The sequence below is a fragment of the Rhinoderma darwinii genome, chromosome 10, assembly GCF_050947455.1.
Source record: "Rhinoderma darwinii isolate aRhiDar2 chromosome 10, aRhiDar2.hap1, whole genome shotgun sequence".
Classification (NCBI taxonomy): domain Eukaryota; kingdom Metazoa; phylum Chordata; class Amphibia; order Anura; family Rhinodermatidae; genus Rhinoderma; species Rhinoderma darwinii.
The window spans coordinates 45,322,953-45,348,476 of NC_134696.1; the positions used below are offsets into that span (position 1 = coordinate 45,322,953).

At 41.0% G+C, this 25,524-nt stretch overlaps 1 protein-coding gene across 5 annotated transcripts in view; it reads left to right on the forward strand.

Moving 5' to 3' along the window:
- Positions 1–25,524, forward strand: part of PPFIA3 (PPFI scaffold protein A3) — a 109,087-nt gene that overhangs the window by 53,886 nt on the left and 29,677 nt on the right. For 3 of the 5 annotated variants that reach the window (XM_075839823.1, XM_075839828.1, XM_075839827.1), the window contains exons 9-18: positions 1,207–1,341; positions 3,279–3,362; positions 3,970–4,101; positions 8,061–8,123; positions 9,282–9,361; positions 15,126–15,273; positions 18,418–18,638; positions 18,715–18,937; positions 21,787–21,944; positions 22,932–23,089. In XM_075839823.1, the coding sequence (XP_075695938.1) occupies positions 1,207–1,341; positions 3,279–3,362; positions 3,970–4,101; positions 8,061–8,123; positions 9,282–9,361; positions 15,126–15,273; positions 18,418–18,638; positions 18,715–18,937; positions 21,787–21,944; positions 22,932–23,089 (1,402 nt within the window). The remainder of the gene's footprint in view (positions 1–1,206; positions 1,342–3,278; positions 3,363–3,969; positions 4,102–8,060; positions 8,124–9,281; positions 9,362–15,125; positions 15,274–18,417; positions 18,639–18,714; positions 18,938–21,786; positions 21,945–22,931; positions 23,090–25,524) is intronic. The other 2 variants (XM_075839825.1, XM_075839824.1) reach the window with 2 other exon arrangements.

Sequence of the window (25,524 nt, forward strand, 5' to 3'; positions counted from 1 at the left end):
TTATAATTTCTATAATGATCAAGGACCATCTCCAAATTTATGTTGGCCCTTGAGCAACAGACTCACAGTGGGCCCCTTGTCTACCACTGGTCAACTTACTAAATCACTACTTCTGCTTTTATCTTTTTAAAGGGGTTCAGCAATCAATTTTTATTTTTAGAGTCCCCTAAAATAACATGATCATAGGCTAGTAGGAAAGTCCGCGATCAGCTGCAATTTGCGCAAGAACCTACCAGCAAGTGTTCAATTCTCCTGAAGCACCATGTCAGGGAAAATGAATTATTACATGGTGCCCATTTAAATCAATGTGCTATTCTTGCGATGCATGGACAGGCCAGGTCCTCCAGAAAGAGGGAGACACACTTTGTATCCATCCTCTACTCCAGCTAAATTATGGAGGTTCCAAATAAGGAACTTTCCTTTATTTAACTTAGTATTCTCTAATAGGGTATATGAAAATTATTTTTATTTTTTTAACCAGACAACCCCTTTTAACTAAATTTGGATCATTCAGAGCTGGGACCGATGACATCACCACGGTGGTGCTGTGCAGTGATGTCATCTGAGTTTTCTGAGCAAACAGGACAAATAAAAGAGTTTGTCAGCTGCTTATGCTAGCTGTCCATGGAACAGAAAGTGATTATTGATGAGGGTTTACAGTACAACTCCATAGGTAGCCTCTAGAGCACTTTAGCATCTTAATATATATAGGGGACAGGATGTACTTATTGTTAATTCAATTACAAGTCCGTTCTAAGTATGAATAAGTAAGACATCATATTTCATGTATTATGTAGTTTGACAGCCTTTGTTCCCCATCGGTTTTTGACCCATATCTCCCATGAAGCTTGGCGTTCTTTATTTGCCTGACAGGCATCAAGGGAGATGAAGTTTGGAAGGCCATAGGTTGTCCACTGCTGATGTAGACCGAGTGGACTTTATAATCAGTGCGTTAGACAGTGACCTTAGATTATATGCAAAGTTTCAGGTCACTGGGCAGAGATTTTGACCTTTACGTTATGAGTCTTCACTGTGCTATTGATCTGCCTGCTCACTGAAAGGGAAATTACAGGCATGGTAGATTAGAAATGATTGCATAGGGTCTCTTCCAAGCAGTGTAGATTTATGGGGCTGACAGTCCCACATCCTTGCCTTGCTAGTTATTGACCATTCAACTTTGCTTTGCTGACATGACTCCCTCTGCAGAGTGAAGAGAAGAACCGTCAGCTGCAGGAGTGGCTAGAAGACGCCAAGCAGAAATTGCAACAGACCCTTCAGAAGGCGGAGACGTTACCAGAGATAGAGGCTCAGCTGGCGCAGCGAGTGGCCGCTCTCAGCAAGGTATCTCTACTTACATGCTGTCTAATCAGAGCACACAGCGGGGGTGAGCGGTGAAGGGGGCCACATAGCTCTCTTATTCAGTCTTCTACATTGTGGAAGATGCCTGGATTCTCTTTTCTTTTTTGGAATTAGATGACCCGTCAGGATTATGGTTTAACTTGGAAATTTGCATAAATGACACATAAATACAAATATTATTATTCTAATTAGATTGTTTTATAATAAATTCTTTAATGCAGGTTTATTGCACTCCCCCCAGAGGCATAGCTTGAAGATCATGGTCCCTGGTGTAATATCGGCCCCTAACCAGCATGTGTCATTGTAAGAAATGACTTCACACTGTGTAGGATCTATATACATTAGCATTCATTTGTGTAGCTCTGTCTACAGGTACTACTGTACATTATTGTGTAATTATCATTATTTGTCACCTCTCCTCTGCACTGCCTATATATAATCCTGCTGATCTTCTATGCGACAGACCTTTGGGCCCTCAAGCACCACGGACAGGGTCTGTCCTCTACATGCCCTATTGCCTTCTCACAAGACTGCATGACATGTGCCCCATTCTATTGCCAACATTGGTCTCTTTGGTCTGTTAAGGAGATTACAATATTGTGGGAATGTGGGAAGTTGAAAAATTGACCTTGAAGCATTATTACTAACAGAAATGATTTATAAAAATCGGAGAATTGACACATAGGAACATGGTCAGTGGTGCTGACAATTTAAAGTGTTTTTTTTGGGAATATATAATTGCAGCTCATAGCTCAATAACGTTACGTTCTGTCTACAGTGCTCTTCTCTGGGACAGTGCCTGCCGGCTGGGGGACACTATTTTCATAAATCTCATCCATATGTAAGATATGCACAGAGCGATCTCTACTACTTTGATAAGTAAAGCCTTCCCATAGCTAGAGTCCCCAAAAAACGTTCATGGGCCACACACATTAGATAGCTATCTATCTTTCCCGACCGCCATAAACATGCACGCTTGGATATGCCGAGTATTCATGTCTCTTTCAGTGGGGAGAGGGAAATAAGCCTCTCATAGATCTCTGGCAGTGGTTTATGTCCTAGGGGAACAAAGGATCGAAGGGCACGTTGAAACCCACTGAAATAAATACAAATCGGATTAATATCAATGGTCTGCACCAATGTGTATGGCACCATAGCAGTGCTTGCACAGAGAATAAGGAAATTACTGAAGAGGTTTGATCCCTAGGCCTGTGGGTACACCTTGCAAGTACAAAAACGATATAAAGATAAATAGATGGAGCTAGTGCTTTAGGAGATGCACTCCTTGGTTTCTGGGTATCGATTAACGCCTCCTAAAGGTCCAAATTATGCATCATCTCTTAACTGGTGGACCTCTGGTATCATCCTCAGCTCAAAAACATAAATCACACTAAGGCCTGCCACAAAATAATGGTAACCCTGATACCCCTTGACTCTTGGGATTCATATTATCCGGTGATACCTAACCTGTGGCTCTCCAGCTTTTGGAGTGGTAGTTTTATAACAGTAGGGAAGCCACAGGTTAAAGACCAAAAAGTTTATTCTGTTAGGAATGATTCCCAAGTGGTAGGAAGTAAGAGATCTGTGACATTTTGAGACTCATGTCTATCTAGGAACACATGTTATCAGGAAAAAACTCTGGAAAGTTGTCATATTGTACTAAACGGCTCATCTGGAAACAATGGCTGGATTTGCATTGTGTCTCTTGTGCCCCAGTTAATGAGCTGCTTCATTTCTACAAGTGTTACAGATGAACAGCTCTTGCGCACCTCGCAAGAAGGTAACTGATCTAAATAATCAGGTGTTGTCTATAGACCAGTGAATATTACTGTGCTACATGATCTGCTATAAATTATTTAATTAAAATTGCCATTGCTTACTATGTATTTTTCCTCTGTCATTTTTTTCTGTGTAACCAGGCAGAGGAGAGACATGGGAATTTTGAAGAAAGGCTCCGTCAACTTGAAGCCCAGCTAGAAGAGAAGAACCAGGAACTACAAAGGGTAGACTACGGTCAACTTCTTATCCCCGATCCGTAGAAACCTGCACCTTGTGGACTGATATTCCACATTATACAAAATTTCTACTGATTCTACGGTTTCTAGCTCACGCATGTCTTTTGGGCAGTTTCCGTCGTTCTTGACATTTTTCTAAAAAGTGGGTGGAGCTTAGTGGAAGGGGTGGGGTCACTGTAGCTTTACGCATTAACTTTATTTTACGCCAGAAACTGGCATAAACTATAAGGAAAATATATGCCAGCTCCTGACTGGCATATATTTCACACAGTGGCGCACGGAGAGCTAAAGATGAGACTAATTTATTAAGAGGCTTCCTAATAAATTTGTTGCATCTTACACCAACTTGTTTCCTATAAAGACTGTGTATGAAACATCAGTCTTAATAAATCCCCCCCCCCTATATGTGCAATCACAGTGACCATTCTGTGATTCAAGCTATATTATTGGAATTAGTTATTTAGTGGTACCTGCAAAATTTAGTTCATTGTGGACTGTAGTTGCAAAAATAAACTTCACTCAGAAAATGATCCATTGGAGGTCACACTCCTTGGTTTACTACTTGTGTATGCTGAATGTCTGCTGTCTCCTACAGGCCCGTCAAAGAGAGAAAATGAACGATGAACACAACAAGCGTCTGTCGGACACTGTCGATAAACTCCTGTCTGAATCAAACGAAAGACTGCAGTTGCATCTTAAGGAGAGGATGGGAGCCCTGGAGGAGAAGGTAAGCATCCAGGCCATACACTGACCGATGGCTCCTTTCATTATGTTCTGTTTTAATGGCCTTAGCCGGTGACAGATATGAGTCTTCGTAAAGTCTGCAACCTCCAGATTCAGCAAACATTTTGTAAATTCGCACCTTTTGATTCGAGCGTCCAAAGCCCAAGAGCATGACAACTGATTTATCTAGAAATTGTCAGAATGTTTTAGTTTTGAATGAATGAATGAATGAATGACATTGCTGTGGTTATTGTGTCACTTATATTAATAGATCGCTTGAATGAGGCTGAGCTGTAATACCAGGCACAGTCCATGGACAAGACTGGCACTGTTTCTGGAAAAAAAGCAGACCCTTTTTTCTAATCTTGGACAACCCTATTAAGCTTGTATTTATATCCATAGACTGCAGCCTGTATGGTCTTTAACCCCTTCCCGCCGCAGCCCTTTTTCAGATTTTCATTTTCGTTTTTTCCTCCCCACCTTCCAAAAGCCATAACATCTTTATTTTTCCATCGATATAGTACTATGAGGGCTTGATTTTTGCGGGACGAGTTGTAGTTTTTCGTAGCACTATTTATTTTGCCATATAATGTACTAGGAAACGGGAAAAAATTATTTGTGGGGTAGAAATTGAAAAAAAACAGTGATTCCTCCATGGTTTTTTGCGCGCCGTTTTTACAGAATTCACTGTGCATTTAAAACAACATGTTAACTTCATTCTGGGGGTCAATACCATTACAGCGATACCAAATATATATAGTTTTTTCTATATTTTACTACTTTTACATGTAAAAACCTAAGTGTAAAAAAGAAAATTTATTTTGTGTCGCCAAATTCCGAGAGCCATAACTTTTTTATTTTTCCGTCTATTAAGTGATATGAGGACTTATTTTTTGCGGGATAAGCTGTAGTTTTTAATTATACCATTTTGGGGTACATGCGACGGTTTGATCACTTTTTATTTAATTTTTTGTGGGAGATGAGGTGACCAAAAAAATAGAGATTCTGGCGTTTAAAATTTTTTTTTTTACGGCGTTCACTGTGCAGGTTAAATAATGATCTATTGTAATAGTTAAGACTTTTACGGATGTAGTGATACCAATTATGTTTATTTATTTATTTTTTTACTATGCTCTAGGGGGAAAATGGAAAAAGGTTTTGTTTTTTTTACACAAAAAAAACAACTTTATTTAACTCAATTTTACTTTTTTTATTAGTTCCCCTAGGGGACTAATGTATTGCAGTATATCGTGATTCTGACAGGCATCTATTAAGCCCTGCTGGAGGCAGGGCTTAATAGGTGCACAAAGATGGCAGACCTGGGGGCCTTCATTAGGCCCCCAGGCAGCCATAGCAACCATCGCCCCCCCGCAATTGCGTTGCGGGGGGCGTGATGAGCTGTTAGAGGGGGCCGCCCCCCTCTTTCTAACGATTTAAATGCTGCGGTCGCTATTGACCGCAGCATTTAATGAGTTAAACGAGCCGGATCGCGCTCGAGCGCGATGCCACTCGTTACTCTGAAGTGTCGGCTGTAACAAACAGCCGACACCCGCATCGTATAGAGCGGGCTCACTGCGTGAGCACGCTCCATACTTCCCCTCCCCGGCTATGACGTAACTGTATGTCATATGTCGGGAAGGGGTTAAAGGGGTATTCCAGCCTAAAACATTTATCACTTGTCTACAGGATAAGTGATAGATGTTAGATCGGTGGGGGTCTTACCGCTGGGCCATCCACTGATTACTCGAACGGAGATCCCTGTCCCCCTTCCACCTTCCCAGCCACATAGCCTTGGCCAGGAAGAGTTTGAATGGATCGGTGGTTGAACATGCCGCTCTATTCAAAACCTATGGCACTGGCAGAAACCGCTTAGCTCTAGCAATCGGTGGGGATCCTAGGGGTCGGAACCCCACCGATCTAACATTTATCACCTATTCAGTGTATAGGTGATAAATGTTTTAGACTGGGATACTACTTTAATAAATGGGCTGCCTGATCTGTGTGTCTATGTTAATAATACCATGCTTCAAAAAAGTGGGGCCATTAACATATGGCCTCACATTTTTATGATCAATTTAGTCCGGGTCTGCCTGCTTAAGCAGCTATTGCAGTAAACGTTATATTTGCCAGATTGCTAGTTAGTAGCTAACATTCATTTATACGTTAATTAAGCACATACATGGGTTGCGCGGATGCTCGCAAAAGGCATCAAACCTAATACGTTAATGTGATTATGATACAGAATTGTGACTGGCTTGAATTGTAAAAGGGCTCTACTTCAAATATTTCAAGTCTATTAAAAAAAAACATTTTGGTGTGTCCCTTAGTATGTCCACACCTCGAGTCATGAAGGCTCTAAAATGTTTGTCTGCTCTTAAAAAAATAAAGCAGAACATTGCAGTGCGCTCCTCACAATATCTAATATCCCTTGTTCATCCTTCAGTTTCCTCCTTTCACTCCCCCAGCACCTTAAAGGCTATGTAAACCTTTGAAGGGCAATTTATTTATTTTAATAAAAAGGTCAGTCAGTCTAATTAGTGCAACTTTCTAAATAGTTTTTCTTAAAAATTAGTTTCACTTTTTGAGATACAGCTACTCTGTATTCTCTATACAGAGCAGCTGTATCCAGCGTTAAATCCTGAATCCATCAGTGCCATCAGGACCTGACGGATTTAGTGTCAGCGGCTCCTACGTGTCTCTGATACACAGGATCCACCTGTAATCTATCACATCTAAGTCATGAATTTCAAGAGAAAGAGGTTTTGGATCCAGCGTAGCTGTAACTAAAAAGGAACTCGTTCCAAGTTTAATGAAAAAATATATCCATTTAAAAGAGGTCAATCGAAATGATGTCCTCAGGTGCTGGGAGAGAAGTAGGAAATGAAGGCTTCCTTCATTTCCTACTTCTCTCCCAGCACCTGAGGACATCATTTCGATTGACCTCTTTTAAATGGATATATTTTTTCATTAAACTTGGAACGAGTTCCTTTTTAGTTACAGCTACGCTGGATCCAAAACCTCTTTCTCTTGAAACTCATACAACGCGTGCCGACGCGAGGATCCGTGCGAAGTCTACAGTACATCAATTTGTACTTACAAGGTGAGCTGGAGGTTCTCCTCTTTTGTTTTTCTATCTAAGTCATGAACTTAGATGTGATGGATTATAGGTGGATCCTGCATATGAGACTCGCAGGACCCGCTGTCCCTGAACTCGTCGGTCCCTGACGGGAACAGGATTTAACGCTGGATACAGCTGCTCTGTATAGAGAATACAGAGCAGCTGTATCTCAAAAAGTAAAAATAATTTTTTAATAAAAATGAATTAGAAAGTTGCACTAATCACACTGACTAACCTTTTTATATATAAAAAATTGCGTTTCAAAGGTTTACATACCCTTTAAGTGCCTAATTTACATATGAATATGCGTCATTTACATATAAGCACACACTGTTCAGCATGTTCATTTACAAATTTCCCCACAGCAGGTGCCCTTTGCCCATGGAAGCCTACACGCACAGGCCGAATGTGCCTATAGGCAATTCCAGCCCTGCACCTGAGGGTATGACTAGATAAATAATTGTGCCATGGGTTTGGGATGTTGTATGTAACACCTAACAGCTTGTCCCATAGGAAAGCATTGATTTTTACGGCAATTAAGAGTTACATCTCAATGCACTTTAGCTTGTCATTGCAGTCCATATGGGTGGTGTCTATGCACAAGATACTTGGACTAGTTCCATAGAGAACTGTGGACATTTACATTGAGCCACCTATTCTTATTTGAGCCCAGTTTTATGAAACCCCTTTAGGTTCCCCTTTAATAGTATTAATATCCTGCCAGCTGGACTGCAACTAACCTCTTACCTTCTATCTCTGGCCGTCTTCACTATGCGTTTCCGCCGTTCACTATATACTGACCTCTCATGTACTGTCTTTTCCTTGTGTTGCTTCCTTTCTCTCAGAACACTCTCTCAGAAGAGATAGCGAACATCAAAAAGTTGCAGGACGAGCTCCTTCTGAATAAGGTTTGTATCATTGACAATGGCTGACAGTACCCTATAAGAACATAGTCTCATAAATCCCACTGTAGTGCTCTCCTGTACACCAAGTATAATTCTCGATGCCAAGCAAAATTCACATTGAGCCATATATATTATTAGTATCCATTATTCTTCCCCTAGTTATTTGTGATCTGCCCACCAGTACCTACATCCATACTCAACCTTCCCTCACACAGATAGCGATACTGAGATATGGACAGACCAGATCTTCATCCATAATTGACGTTATATTGAACACCTATAGATTTCTGAGGTTCACAAATTTTTCCTGCTTTACTATACTTTTGATCACACATTTTTGGCAACCATAGATTCCATAGTGCTTTATTTCAAATTTGCTCCCCAATTATTCCCATCTAACTTGGCTCCAGATTCCATATGTGAAACTTGGTTTTACATGCCTTGGCCCTTTCAGATGGCATCGTCAACTTTTGCCTTCTTAGTCTTGGTCATCTATGTATTCTCCAAATTCAGGACTTCAGAAGCCAATAGTGTTGAATCTTGGTTCCTCTGACCAACTGTGCTTCTTAATGTCTTGTTGTATACCCTTGGTGTCCTGAATCTGTTATAATAAGATCCTTACACATTAGATACAGCCAAAAGGCCTGTATTCTGCTGATGGGTTTGAGGGACAGAAATGGGAAATGTAGCATTTCTGAGAGTGCTTTATAAGTTTAATATACTATGTCAATACAAATACACCATGAAATTCCTTTAATCTGGTATTTGATAATCCAGACAGCCTAATAATATGACACGGATACGGTGGCACAGAACCGCAATATAATTTCGAATTATATAATCCAATCAGAAGATTATAATCCAATCAAATTTTATGGTGACCTAAATTCTGTTTGGTGGTAATACGGCAGTATTATGGCTGTCTAAAACCAGCCTTCTAGTAGCATAATGGTGTTAATGTGGTAAATTGGGCTTACTATTTGAAACTTTTCTACCTTAATAAGTAACTTTTATATACATTTCCATAATTTTCTGAGAATTCTGATTATTTGATAATCCAGCACCAGTCCCATTGATGCCAGCTCATTTACTGAGGTTTACTATATCAATGAAATGATGCCTGGTACATTTTATAATTGTTCTACTGTCTTTCTCCTGTAGGAGCAGCTAGTTACCGAGATTGAGCGCATGCAGTTAGAGATAGACCAGCTGCGAGGGAGACCCTCATCCACATACTCCAGGTGAATCATTTTGTTGTTTGGATGGTCCTAGAAGCTCAATGTTAATGTAGATGCCCAAATCTATACTACCACTATATGATAAAAGCAACTAAGACTTTAAAGTACAGTGCATCGATATGATCACCCCATTGCACTTCCCAGTGCAGCCACTGTGGGGAGCACTTTTAAAGAATGTAATGAGAAGTGTATTGTTATGATCACGAGGTCTCTTCTCATGAGACAATATGTCATTTATGAACTGTAAGGCTAGGTTCACACATACCAGCGCTGCTGCATTCTGTCTACCTTTTTAATTTAAACAACACATATAAACTGTATGTGATAACTGATTTTTTTATTTTTAAAGTTCTCCTTTAAAGAGGCTCTGTCACCAGATTTTGCAACCCCTATCTGCTATTGCAGCAGATAGGCGCTGCAATGTAGATTACAGTAACGTTTTTATTTTTTAAAAACGAGCATTTTTGGTCAAGTTATGACCATTTTTGTAGTTATGCAAATGAGGCTTGCAAAAGTCCAAGTGGGTGTGTTTAAAAGTAAAAGTCCAAGTGGGCGTGTATTGTGTGTGTACATCGGGGCGTTTTTAATACTTTTACTAGCTGGGCGCTCTGATGAGAAGTATCATCCACTTCTCTTCAGAACGCCCAGCTTCTGCCTGATCACTGCTGTGACGTCACTCACAGGTCCTGCATCGTGTCAGACGAGCGAGGACACCGGCACCAGAGGCTACAGTTGATTCTGCAGCAGCATCGGCGTTTGCAGGTAAGTCGATGTAGCTACTTACCTGCAAACGCTGATGCTGCTGCAGAATCATCTGTAGCCTCTGGTGCCGGTGTCCTCGCTCGTCTGACACGATGCAGGACCTGTGAGTGACGACACAGCGTGATCTCTCGAGAACACGGCTGTGTCTGCACTGCCAGAAGCTGGGCGTTCTGAAGAGAAGTGGATGATACTTCTCATCAGAACGCCCAGCTAGTAAAAGTATTAAAAACGCCCCGATGTACGCACATAATACACGCCCACTTGGACTTTTACTTTTAAACACACCCACTTGAACTTTTGCAAGCCTCATTTGCATAACTACAAAAATGGTCATAACTTGGCCAAAAATGCTCGTTTTTAAAAAATAAAAACGTTACTGTAATCTACATTGCAGCGCCTATCTGCTGCAATAGCAGATAGGGGTTGCAAAATCTGGTGACAGAGCCTCTTTAAGTTTCTAAAATGTTCTTATTTGACTTTTTTATTTAATTAATTGTTTAAGAAAGAAATGTGTCCAAATCAAGACCAATTGCAACCAAAGGGAGGGCATTCTCTCTACAGCACTGCATAATGTCTATGCTGTATCAATAGCCATAAGCCAAATGTTAAAGAGGACCTGAAGTGTGTGTTTTATTAAGTACTTACGAAACGTACTCTGTGTTGTGCAATTCCTCTGTGTTTTTCCTCCTGCAAATGTATGAACAAATAGACTACTGAATGTTACCATTCTTCTTATCAATAGTATGTGTCCCTACACATCCTACTGTCAGCACGGATTGGACATTGTCAGTGTGTAGGGACACACACTATTGATAAGGGGAATGGTAAAACCCATAGTCTATTTATTCATATATTTCCAGGAGGAATAACAGTGGAACGGCAGAACACCAAGCTCTAAGAAAAGATACTCCAGAATTATTTCATGGGGAGTACAAGTATTTACTAAAACACATTTATTAAAATGTCAATGGAGCTGACTTGCCTTATTTAATAGCTTTGAAGTGGAAGAAAAAAATGTAAATCCTGCTCTAAAATGTTGGTTTCTCTGTGACGTGCACAAGAATGTGTATATTAACCCTAGACATAGATTTACAAGAATTTCCTGCTAACACTCATTACCCATAATGCACAGGGCTGGAGTTTATCGGCTTTTACTAATAACACCCATATATCATTCATTCAAATGTTTTCTGTTTTTATTTATAGAAAGTTTAATCATTGTACAATGAAAGGTTCTGCAACTGTCTGTTCGTGTCTGTTCGGCTTTTTCTGGAAATAAATGTATCGTGTACGGACTCAATAGAAAGTCTATGAGCCCATACACTGATACATCGGCTTTCTGGAAAAAGCCGAACAGGCACAAAGCGGCTGAGCGCTCACACGAGGGCTTCAGCTGCTTCGTTCTAGCGATTGGTGGGGGTCTCAGTGCTCGGACCCCCACCAATCCAAACTTCTGACATGTCACTATGACATGTCAGAAGTTTGTCAAACATTTAGCTACCACTTTAACATGTATTTTGAGCCTTCATTATCTTCAAGATCTCTGCTTGCTGTTAGTGTATGGGAACAATTATGTGTACATCAACAGCTGAGGGATTCTTACAATTATAGCCACTCTAGGAGCTAAATATCAGCAGTCTATCTACTTCCATTTACTGATTCACTGACCGCAAGCAGAGATTTTGAAAAAGGTGAGGATTTGAAACCTAAAGTGTATTCGGAAGATACAGAAATTCTGTTTATATAATGACTAAGCTGTTTTCATATAAAACCAGAAAACTGAGAGTACACAGCAACTTCATACACACAATTTCACCCGTATAGGAGTACATTGAGTCACACAATGCATTTGGCCCCATGAGACCAAAGTGGCCGTGGGGAGTTGCCACTAAACTTGTATGAGAAGATGTTGTGCTTCCCCATGGTAAACATTTGAAATTACCATGTTGCATGATAGTTGCACCGCAGTAGTTTGTCACATCTTTCAAATCTGTCCATGGGCTGTGCCTAGTGTTGGCACACACACACGTACACACAAATATATATATATATATATATATATATATATATATATATATAGCACAGTGGAACGTTTTAGGCAGTTGTGGAAGAATGCTGCAAAGTAAAAATGCTTTCAAAAACAGAAGTTTTTTTTACCATTTAACAAAATACAAAGTGAATAATAGATGAGAAGTCTAAATCAAATCGATATTTGGTGTGACCACCCTTTGCCTACAAAATTATAGTCACGTGTATGATTAACCAATTATACCAAACAGGTGATAATGATCATCATTTTCATATGTAGGGTGAAACACAGTCATTAACTGTAACAGAAACAGCTGTGTAGAAGGTTGTGGAAAACCGTTTCATGTCACAGGTCCACCATGGCATTACTGAGCACAGCAACAAGACACAAGGTAGTCATACTGCATCAGCAAGGTCTCTCCCAGGCAAAGATTGCAAAGCAGATTGGGGTTTTAAGATGTGCTGTTCAAGCTCTTTTGAAGAATCACAAAGAAACGGGCAATGTTGAGGAACGTAGACGGAGTGGTCGGCCAAGGAAACTTAGTGCAGCAGATCAAAGACACATCATGCTTACTTCCCTAAGAAATCGGAAGATGTCCAGCGGTGCCATCAGCTCGGACCTGGCAGAAACTAGTGAGACCCAGTGTAATGACGGGGTAGGGAGACAGACAGGTGAGCCCTAAGCTACCCGCCACTCAGTCCCTGCCTACTTGCACGACCCGTCCTAGATGACGGCGTACAGCTGGGCGACGGTCCCTATGCGCAATATGTGCCCGACATACAAACAGACAAGGGTACACAAAAGCTAAGGGAAATGGGGCAGTTGCCCACGGCAACACCGTGACCAACAAGAGTAGTGAACGAGCCGAGTCAAACCAGGAGTGTACGAGGTACCAACGCAGAGCAGGAGCGTAGTCAGAAAAGCTAGGGTCGATATGAAGCAGAGGTCAATAGTAATAGCAGGAACAGCAGAGCCAGGAAACAAGAGAGAATCACAAGCAAAGACAAGCAGCAAATGAAGGTATAAATAGACCGAGGGCGGGAGCTAGAACCGTCTGGCCAGGCTGTGATAGGTTCTCCCACTCCTCAGCCTCCCAGCTTGAGTGCTAGCAGATTGAGTCACTCTATCAAACCTAGGAGCAGACTGATTAACCACGGGCGTCGACACAGAAGCTGTGTCTGGCAGATCCTTTACAGCCAGGTACACCCATCTACTGTTCGGAGAAGTCTGGCCAGAAGTGGTCTTCATGGAAGAAATGCGGCCAAAAAGCCATACTTTCGGCATGGAAACAAGACCAACCGACTCAACTATACAGGAAAACATAGGAACTGGGGTGCAGAAAAATGGCAGCAGGTGCTCTGGACTGATGAGTCAAAATTTGAAACATTTGGCTGTAACAGAGGGCAGTTTGTTCGCCGAAGGGCTGGAGAGCGGTACAATAATGAGTGTCTGCAGGTAACAGTGAAGCATGGTGGAGGTTCCTGGCAAGTTTGTGGCTGCATTTCAGCAAATGGAGTTGGGGATTTGGTCAGGATTAATGGTGTCCTCAATGCTGAGAAATACAGACAGATAATTATCCATCATGTAATACCATCAGGGAGGCGTCTGATTGGCTCCAAGTTTATTCTGCAGCACGACAACAACAACAAAGCATACAGCCGGTGTCATTAAGAACTATATTTACCATAAAGAAGAAAAGAGCCCTGATAATAATGATGTGGCCCCCACAGAACCCTGATCTCAACATCATCGAGTTTGTCTGGCATTACATGAAGGGACAGAAGGATTTGAGGAAGCCTACATCCACAGAAGATCTGTGGTTAGTTCTTCAAGATGTTTGAAACAACCTCCCTGCCGAGTTTCTTCAAAAACTGTGTGCAAGTGTACTTAGAAGAATTCATGCTGTTTTGAAGGCAAAGGGTGGTCACCCCAAATATTGGTTTGACTTCAGATTTCTCTTCTGTTCATTTTGTTAATTGATAATAAAAAAACAACCTATAGACACTTCTATTTTCCAAATCACTCTTACTTTGCAGCATTTTTCTACAACTGCCTAAAACTTTTGCACAGTACTGCGCATATATATATATATATATATATATATATATATATATATATATATATAAAATATATATATTTGAGCAATGGGAAAAAATGGTTGCAAAGATGGACATTTAAAACTGCTGACAGGTTCCCTTTAAGTTTTTTTCTTATAAGAGAGTCTACTAAATATATCATAACTTTTCTTTATCATGTCTTTAAATACCCTTCTATTCATTGCTGCACTCTATCTTTTCCCTTGTACCACCGCACTCCACAAGTATCTGCTTCAACTATTCATTTTGTAAGTGTGTACTTGACCAATGTTTGACTTGACAAAAAATAAAATGTGCTTGTCCAATTATGTGGCCGGTACAATGGAGTCTATGTAGACCTGAGATCAGATGTCGGAGTCTGTGGCCTGTTTGTTTCGTTGTCTATGTCTGTGTAACACATGTTCGAGGTCTCCCGTCAAGCACTGAACTGAGAACACTATGAAACGTTTTTGAAAGGATACATTTGACATCATTAGAAAGCACATATTCCCAGAATGCTTTGCATCCTATTGTCTTCACTGTCAGCCATTTTTGTTCCGGCAGCTTCACACTTTCTTAAGTCCAATTTTTATTCAATTTTCAATTAATTACAATTACAGTGAGTTTTTCCTATGGAGTTTTATGTTTGCTAATCGACAGTAGTATAGTGTGAGCCTGCAGGAACAAGGCCCAAAAGTAGGGGCCTTAAACGGCGTACTCCTTGTCTGTCATTTTAGTCGCTGTAAATACTACACTTATGGACTGATTGAAGCATGTGCATCACGTTTTGCATGTACCGTACATGTCCGTAAAGCAAGGACAGAAAAAACGACAGTTTATCATGTAATTGCAGATATTGGGCATGGCTCCAACACTGTCTCTTATCACCATCCATTTGTAGATCTCTCCCTGGCAGTGCCCTAGAGCTGCGCTACTCCCAGGCACCAACTCTACCCATGGGCAGCCACATGGATCACTACAGCAGCACAGCCGTGATTAGGCGGCCCAAGAAGGGTCGTTGGGCAGCATTAAAAGATGATCCCACCAAGGTACTGTGCTTAGGCTTGAATATTTTTAAATATTATAGTATTATATCCACATGATATGTCCACATGTCTTATACTTGGGTGTCCTCCTCTTATAGGATAAACATGGCGTCTTTACCTCCAGCTGCTGGCTGCCGGATTTATGCATAGGCGCTGCTCTCTTCATTCAGTCTATGGGAGATAAAGAAACATCAATGCAAGCTCAGCCCGGTTCTTTCTGTAACTCCATTAGACTTAAAAGGGTTTTCTCATCAGGGACATTTATGACATATCCACAGGATATGCCATAAATGTCAGATAGATGCGGGTCCCCCCTAAACCCCGTTCTATCTTTCTTTGTTCCCGCTGACGCTTGTGATTTCTGACCATATAAGAAGAAAACCGCGTAGCTCACAGAGCTACGCTGTTTCTGTAAGTCCCATAGAAGTGAATGGTAGTTACGGAAACAGCATAACTCGCATGCTACGCTGTTTCCGTAACTGCAATTCACTACTATGGGACTCGCGGAAACAGCATAGCTCTGTGAGCTATGCTGTTTTTTTCTTATATGGTCGGAAATCGCAAGCGTCAGCGGGAACACAGAAAGTTAGGACGGGATTTAAGGGGCCCCGTTCTAGAGATGGGTGTGGGTCCCAGAGGTGGGACCCGTATCTATCTGACATTTATGGCATATCCTGTGGATATGTCATAAATGTCCCTGATGGGAAAACCCCTTTAAATGGAGATAGAAGAGCACGTGCATGGTCACAGCTCCACTCAATCTCTCCCATGGCATAACTGAGCACAGCAGAATGTGGAGGCAGAGCGGGTACCTCAACCTATCAGACACTTATGGCGTATCATGTGTATACCACTTGCATTTTCACTCATTTTATGCTCCTAATATTGTCCAATTTTAATTTTTTGTAATCCTGATAATCATGAAATTTCAATCCATTTTCTTATATGTCCACATGTAAAAGCTTTTTTACGTAATATTGGTTGTACAGGATTAGAAAAACAATCTTTCGAAAATTGTGCCACACTTGTCCACAAGTTGTGTGCGGTATTGCAGATCGGTCCCATTTTTTTTAAATTGTGCTCAGCTGCAGTACCAGACTCAACTCATGGACAGGGGTGGCGCAGTTTTTGGAAGAAAGCAGACATGTTTTTTTATACGCTGCACAACCCCTTTACACGTAAAGGCACACTAAAGTTAAAAACTAACCAAACGAAAGGGAACCTTATGATGATAATCTTATCTAACTCAATTCAAAGAGGAAAAAAATAAATATTTTATATGTATCCTAATTGGGGGCTATGAGGGGCCTAGGTAACTTTGTCAGTAGTTTGGAGGCACCTTGCTTCAGCAGAAATCTACCCCCTGTGCTCTAACTATAGTAGAGAATAGTAATCTAAGCCCTATCCCTTCAGATAACTCGCACTTCTCAGTCAATCCCAAGCAGATTTTTTTTCGGTGTGTTTTTCATTCATTTCTAGGTTTAGTGTGCCTTTTGAGAAGCTATAGGTTACATGTAGCTGTTTTGGGGGAGATCTGTGTAAGCCTCTGTGTAAATCATTCTCTTTCTTTGTTTTAATGCTATTTCCCTGGACTCGCCCTCATGTAAGTATCCTGGTGTTCCTTGTGCTACGTGTTTATAATAGAATTGTGTCATTAATACACATGTCCCAATAGCAACGCATGGAATTGGAGTAGTAAATAGCACATTATCATGTGTAGCAGGCTTTGGGGTAGTAATAGTTCATGTTTCTATATCATTGTCATAAGGCAAGCAGAGGTATTGATGTCACCAAATATTTGGTACTACATACATCAACCGTTTATATGGGCTGGATACAGATGAAATGAACCTAGGGGAAGCAGGGACAGCGGCAGGGCAGGAAAATGTCCGTCAGTGTCTAAGGATGGCCAAGAATTCACTGTTTAGTACTGTTCTCAATAAGTTTTATAGCTGACAGACATATCCTGTCCCGCAACTGGCCCCGGACCCTGCTCTGTTTAGAGGAAACATCTGTACTGTGGACTTTCTTTATTTTCCCATAGGAAATAATAAAAAGTCTTTCACAACTAATTGACTACATTAGGTCCTATGCAGTATCATGTACATGTTGCTTCAAACTGCATTGACCTGCCACACTTGCAAAAGTCATGTAATGTGGTAGTGGCATTACTATAGCTCAGGGTAGTAGTGGCAATGCAGGGAATTTGCAATGCAATTATGGTACAGCTCAATGCTGTCTTGTGTAATTCTGCTTACCTGCAACTGCCACTAGGGGGAGCTAACTGCATACAAGTTTATACAGCTCCCAATTAGTTCAATGATAGTTCCGTATAAGTTCATATATAGTGAGCTCCACCTAGTGGTGGCTGAAGGCTGCTAGGAATTTGTTATTTAACTCTATTACGCTACGAAGGGACGCAGGGGATTTGTAACTATGTGTCAGAAAAACTGAGCTCCGACCCCTATAAATATGTATCATTAAATCGTTCAGCACAGACTTTTCAACTTAGCCAGACTATGCCATATAGTTGGATATGTCTGCCCTCTGACATCTGGTGTAAAAAAAAAATTTATTCTTTAACTTATACATCTTTTTTGTTTTTTATTTTTGCTGTATTAAATAGCAAAGCAAGTAACATTTTTTATAATAAAGGGCATGAGGGAGGTGGTGACACCAATAGAGTCAGAGTGGACCAGAGGACCCTCAAGTGGGCCCTATTCTGACACTATAACAGGGGCCAGCCACAACAAAGTCCTTGGGGTCTAGCAGCTGCCATCTCATATGACCGTAACTGAAGGTTTTCCAGTTGTTGGGAACCTAGTAATATGTCCACTCCAATAAAAATGGAGGCTGACACAATTTTTTTTTTGTCCTATACTAACATAATTCTCTGCAGTTTCCTAAATATGCCTTTGAGACTGGTCTGGGTACTGTAAAGCTTGCCCCATAGGATGACAAATAGCTTCCTTTTTCTTTCTCTTATTTAATGTTTGATTTGCTGCTCTTGTCATTCGTCTTTCCAAGCAATTATTTTTCCCAGTAAAAATGCCAACCCAGTTGTCGGAATTCGGGTCCAGCCAAGATCAGGCAGTTTCTCATGACAAAATTGCTTTTAAGTCTAAACTGTTAACACTTCTGTTGCAGATTCGAACACTGGATGAGCAGGACTGGGAGCGGGCACAGCAAGCCAATGTGCTGGCCAATGTGGCACAAGCATTTGAAGGTGACATGGACGGCTCAGATGAAGACGACAGAGAAACCATCTTCAGCTCGGCGGACCTGCTGTCTCCTAGCGGCCAGACAGATGTGCAGACACTGGCTATCATGTTACAGGAGCAGCTCGAAGCGATCAACAAAGAGATCAAGTAAGCTGGGCTCTGCTATTCAACGTCCTGAGATGTTTCCCCTCATTCCTCCACTGACACTGCTTACTCTTGGCAGGTTAATACAGGAAGAGAAGGAGACCACCGAGCTAAGAGCTGAGGAAATAGAGAGCCGAGTCACCAGTGGTACCCTTGATGGATCTCTCGGACGTTATCGCTCACCCAGTTCCATCCCAACATCAGTCACCACTTCTACACTGGCCAGTCCTTCCCCACCCAGTAGTGGGCACTCCACCCCACGTATCACCCCTCACAGTCCAGCCAGGGAGGGAGAGAAATTTGTAAGCAATTGTCCTTCTGGTTTTTATTTAGTAGTAGAACTGTGGTAACCAGATACTGTATTTACATGTTAACGACACCATTACCATCCTGTACCGTATACATGTATTGGTTGTGACTGTACATTGTGCTAGATGTATACACACGCACAGTCATTTTGAACCTTACAATACATAGCTGCTGCTTTTGGGAGTTTGAAGAGGCATCATTTGTGAAATTGTATTTAATACAAACTTATAATATGTGTGCCGCTGCACAGGATCCATGTACACGGATTTACTCTGTGCATTGACCCTTTGGAAAAATTGACTATTTATTAATTCAGGTGGTTTTGTTGCTTCCTTTAGACTAATTACCCGAGACATGCTGAATCTGATGGACATTCACATTCTTTAAAGCTTTTATAACTATATATTATAGAATTTACTAAACTAAGTGGGCTTAGGGTAATCACACGTAAATATGTGACCACGGGATTTTACATATAGATATTTAGATTCATAGCTATACTAACATGTCTCCACAGCAAGGGACATTAGTGAATACTATTTAGCTATAGTCAATATGCAGTATGTTTATGGCCACCTTGTGTTCATATTTGGAACTGCAACTTCAAATTTATTCAATGGAATCGGGAAATCTCTGATGCATCAAAGGTGTGAACAGTAAACTTAAAGGGGTTTTACAGTCCCTAAAAATTGATGGCTTCATTCTCGGGATAGGTCATCAATAGCTGATCTCTTGGGGTCTAACTGCTGGGATCCCCACCGATTAGCTGTTTTGAAGGGGCTGCAGAACTCGTACGAGCGCTGTTTCCCCTTCATTCCGGCAATTCACAGTATTGGAACCTTCTCCCATTTAAATTATTCTTCATTACTAGCGATCAGCAATTGGTAGCCTGTCTTGAGGATAGGCCATCAATTTTTAGGGACTGGAAAACCCCTTTAACTTTATCAACGAGTGGCAGGCAAATAAAATCATGGGATGCATCAAAAGAGGCATAGATTCTCGTGACAAGAACATAGTTTTACCTCTATACAAATCACTAGTCAGACCACACATGGAATATTGTGTACAATTTTGGGCACCTGTGTATAAGAAGGACATGGCTGAACTAGAATGGGTGCAAAAAAGGGCAACCAAGGTACCGTATTTTTCGGACTATAAGACGCACCTGACTATAAGACGCACCCAGGTTTTAAAACTGGAATTTTTTTTATTTTTTACTACTTTTACAAAGCAAAAACAATTTGTTAAAAAAAATTATTTGTTCTGTTTCACCACATTCTGAGAGCCAATTTTTGGTACATATGATTTTGTGTATCACTTTTTTTTATTTCATTCCTTTTTTTTTTTTTTTTTTTACTTTTTAATATTTTTTACACTCCTGAAAATTTATCGAACTTTTTTTTTTTTACACATTTTATTAGTTCCCCTAGGGGACTTGAACCAGCAATCATTAGATCGCTGGTACAATACACTTGCTAAGCTACGCTGTTTCCGTAACTCCCATAGTAGTGAATGGCAGTTACAGAAGCAGCGTAGCATGCGAGCTGCGCTGTTTCCGTAACTACTATTCAGTTCTATGGGAGTTCTGGAAACGGTGTAGCTTAGCAAGTGTATTGTACCAGCGATCTAATGATGTATCGACCATGTACGCAGTTTTCGGAGCTACCGAGTTCCAGAAACAGCGTAGCTTGCCATTTACTTCTAAGCCAGTTACAGAAACGGCATAGCTCAGCAAGCACTCAGCTGTTTACGTAACTCCCGACCACCTAACCAGGAAGTGGCCGGGAGACAGCGGAGCGAGTAAGATAGAACGGGGTTTAGGGGACCCCGTTCTAGAGATAGGTGTGGGTCCCAGAGGTGGGACCCGCATCTATCTGACGTTTATGACATATCCTGTGGAAATTTTATAAATGTCCTTCATGGGAAAACCCTATAAATGCCGTGGTCGGTATTGACTAGTTAAACCGGCCAGGAACAGTGCCATCGCTGTTCCTGGTCGTTAGAGCAGCGTGTCAGCTGCTGACACCTGCAGTGTATGGAGCGTGCTCAGTGCGTGAGCCTGCTCCACTCCAAACATCATCCCCTTCCCGGCACATCATGGGTCGGGAAGGGGTTAAATAAGAAGCGGTCAGGGGGCCTGGCGTTGCTGTGTCCCTTGACTGCCGACTATAAGACGCAGGGACTTTTTATCAAGATTTATTCTTGCTAAAAACTGAATGTTATAGCCTGAAAAATACGGTAATTAAGGGAATGAGCGGATTGCAGTACCAAGAAAGGTTATCAAACTTGGGACTATTCAGTTTAGAAAAAAGACGACTTAGGGGCGATCTAATTACAATGTACAAATGTATAACCGGACAGTACAGAGATCTTTCTAATTATATTTTTACACCTAGGCCTGTAACAAGGAAAAAAGGTTTCACCACCGTTACAGGATTCTTTACTGTAAGAGCGGTGAGACTATGGAACTCTCTGCCACAGGATGTTGTGATGGTTGATTCTTTGAACAGAAGGGCCTTGATGCCTTTCTTGAAAAATATAATATTACAAGTTATAAGTACTAGATTCTGGAGATGGACTTTGATCCAGGGATTTATTATGTTGCCATCTTCGGAGTCGGGTGAGATTTTCCCCTAATGCAGCAATTGGCATTTGTCTCATTGAGGTTTTTGCCTTCCTCTGGATTAACATGGTAGGATTATAGGTTGGATTTGATGAACCTGTGTCTTTTTTTCAACCTTATCAACTGTGTAACTATGATAATTTGTATATAATTGTTCCGCAGCATTGTATTCTTAGAAATGTAAATTTCTTATCAAATTTTGCACTTTTAACCCTTTAGAATCATGTCCTTAAAGAAGACAGCAGAGAGGATAAGTCTTTGATGCAATGTGAGACAACCCCACCCTTGACCCCTCGCGCTGTACGACTGGAAAGAATGACCCAGGCACTTGCTCTACAAGCCACCTCTTTGGAAGATGCCAGAGATTCCAGGGCAAGGTAAGGCACAGTAGGATACTGCATAGCCTAATTGCATACTTTTAAGGAATCGCCTTCAGTTAAAGAGGCTCTGTCACCACATTATAAGTGCCCTATCTCCTACATAATGTGATCGGCGCTGGAATGTAGATAACAACGGTGGTTTTTATTTTGAAAAACGATAATTTTGTACCAAGTTATGAGCAATTTTACATTTATGCTGATTAGTTTCTTAATAGACAACTGGGCTTGTTTTTACTTTTTACCAACTGGACATTGTACAGAGGCGTGTATGACGGTAACCAATCAGTTTTGCAATTCTAAGCCGCAGTGTATGAGACTTACTGTTATAGGTTTTTCCTATGTATCCCAATGATATTGTCATCCGGCTCTCCCCTATCTTCTGAATTACAAATCTGTCTAGTCACGCAGTGATATAACCAGTGCTACCATAATGCTGCATAACTAGGTGCATTTGCTGTTTAGTAGTGTAGGTGATTTAGATAAACACTACAGTGGAAGTTGTTTTTTGGCCATATTGGTTGTCACCCAGTTTTCTTGTTGCAGCTGTAACTAAGAAGCACTGGCAGTCGTTTTTCCATTTTGTCCTCATTTTATTGTTGTGAAAAGGCTAAAAGGTGCACTCATGGTTCAATGGAAAGATAAAATGGGCTTATTAAGTGAAGAGGCCTGAAGCCTGTACAATCCTCTCTAGTTATATTCATCATCCTCGCACATATAATACTGACTTATCAAGCAGAAGTAAAGCTGTTTGTACAAATTGTTAAAGTCATTATCATGGTTACCCAATCACTGAGCAGATTTTAGAGTACAGTCTGTGTTTTACCTCGGGAAACATCCTTTAAAGTTAACGTTCTTAACCTTCTTCTACCAGGAACGCAGATTAAGAATCTTTGGCATCCACTTTTCCTCTTTATGTAGCAATATAATAGTTTCTTTTTAACTAATGTGAAGTTCAGACATGCAGCTTTTTTCTTCTTCTCACAGCCTAGGTGCGGATGGTCTTGGAGGCACGAATAGCACCAGTCAGGACTCCCTGCACAAAGCTGCTAAAAAGAAAAGCATCAAGTCCTCAATTGGGCGCTTGTTTGGCAAGAAGGAGAAAGGACGTATGGGACAGATGGGACGAGAATCGTCATCTCTTGGTGAGAACAGGAGTTTCCTGTTATCCCATCAGTATCTTATAGGGGCATTGTTAAGTAACTTAGCACTATGCCACACCACAGTCATTTAAAGGGTTATTCCCATCCAAGATATCTATGGCAGCATGTGCCATAAATGACTGATAGATGGGGTTGCCAGCTCCAGGACTCACACCCTTGTCGAGATTCAGGGGTCCCTTTACCATCTTCCCATCTGGAAAGGCGCCAATGAATAGAGGGATGGCCGCACATGTGTTCGGCTCTCTCTATTCACTACTATGGGAGTTACGGAAACAGCCGAGCATGCATTTATAGAACTCCCATAGAATAGTATGTGTGTGGCCACCTCTCCATTTACTCACAGCCTGGATGCTTCGGCGAGAGTGGGGTCAGGGGACCCCTATTCACAACATTGGAAGGATCCCAGACCTGAGATCCACATCTGTCAGACGTTTATGGCCTATCCCATGGATATACAAACTGTGTCTTCGATGGGAATATCCCTTTATCATGATATTGGATTTGTTGTCCCTTTCGTATATTTTATTTTTTGTCTTTTTTTTCAATTTACTCTCTGTATACCAAAACCATCAATTGAGCCATCACAAGCAGATAGATATATTTGTTTCTTATCCCTGCTGACACTTGTCAAGCAAAGAGTCTTGAGAGAGTTTGTTCTTTTGAGTTATGGAATCCTCCTGGCACTCTTAGACGTTCCTGTAACACTAGCCTATACATAAGTCGCTTACTAGTTTTACCCCAAGTCCGTGGAACAGTTTATAACAGGTACCCATAAGTTTGTACATGGGCACCATGGTGAAGCAACTCCCTCCTCACCATTTTTCATATATCTAAAGCTAATCATAGACCTTAGTCATAGACCACCTTAGTCAACAGTAGATAGCGATCTCAGTGTTTCTCAAAATTTTTAAGCCATGTACCCACTGCTCAAATAAATTACATCAAAGTACTTCATATGCTATGATCATACACTGTGCTGGACATTAAAAGCATAGCATGAGGAAAGTGTTGGTACCTCTTCAAGACATGGCGTTTCCCCCCTGGTGTACATGTACAACAAGTTGAGAACCTAGGCTCTAAGGCCTAGTGCAATAAGTACCTAATTGTGGTTGTTTTGAGATGCAATAAATCGTCTAAAAAAGGAGCATGTAAAAGAATTTGCTGCAACTTGTCTTTTCCTGAATCCCTGGTAGATCACCTAAATAAGGGTCCACAAAAAGTAGATCCCATACAAAATATGTATGGCCTCTCCTGCCTAACAACATACCATACTGTTTTTGAATGTTGAAGTTAGACATTCATCACCCTTAAAAAAAAAGAAGTGAACATGCTCATTCTTACCCACAGACCATTGACCCTTACTCAACATTTCTACCAATGGTTGGCCAAAGCTGTTAAAATAATGTTACGGCCAATTTTTTATTAATATTGTCTATCTAATATTGACTAATATATGGCCAAAGGGCCAGCTGATTCTTGGTTTATTCTTGGTGACTAAAAATATACCAGGCAATAGATGTGAATAGAGTTCTGCCTTCCATTTCAGAAATATAGCCATCTAGATTAGCAGTACCTGTTGCCTGCACTTTCTGTATAAATGCTGCTGTCAGTAATGCTTCTCCGCAGTCACTTGTCGGGGTTCAGCACAGCTGGAATGTCATAGGTTTTAGCCTTTGACAACTTCCACCTGCCGTCTTACCCGCTGTGCACATAGCACTCTCACCCATGGTGACTGCAGACAGCACAGTATGACATGAACTCCTAAATAGACATGTTCTTTTCAGTAGACATAGAACAACTGTAAGGTGAAGTCATATTTAACCTTTGCGCCATTATTTTCATCACTTCGACGGTTTTCACCAAATGATATGCTGACTACTATTTCTTAATCCCTATAATAGATCATGAATGCTGTATATAAAAATCATACAGCAATAGACCAGCGCTGCACAACATTCAATGCCTCATGTCCTTCACGTTTGTAGCGATGCCTTTGTGTGGAATCCATTGGCTTCTTAAAGCAACTGCCGCCAAAAAGTTGCCCAACTTGTTGGACAAATAATGGGAGACAACCATTGTGCAGCAAAAAAGATAATGGATGTTACCATAGTTGTGAAAAAGTAGCCCAAATTCACATTGCCCAAGCCTGAATGTTTTTGGAAATCCCCATACAAATGTCATGTAGAAGATGCAGTTCTGTATTACTCACTATTTATAAGGCCCTGGCATATTCTGCAGAACTGTATTATTTCACTTACTGTGGTTCTTACCATTGGTAGGGCTCCCAATTCAATTTTTCCATCATAGAGATACAAACCCACTTATAGACAATTTTATGGAAATCCAGTAAAAATAAGTTTCTTGTGGGAGGAAAGTATCTGTATATAACCTATGCTCGTATAGTAAGAACTTGCATT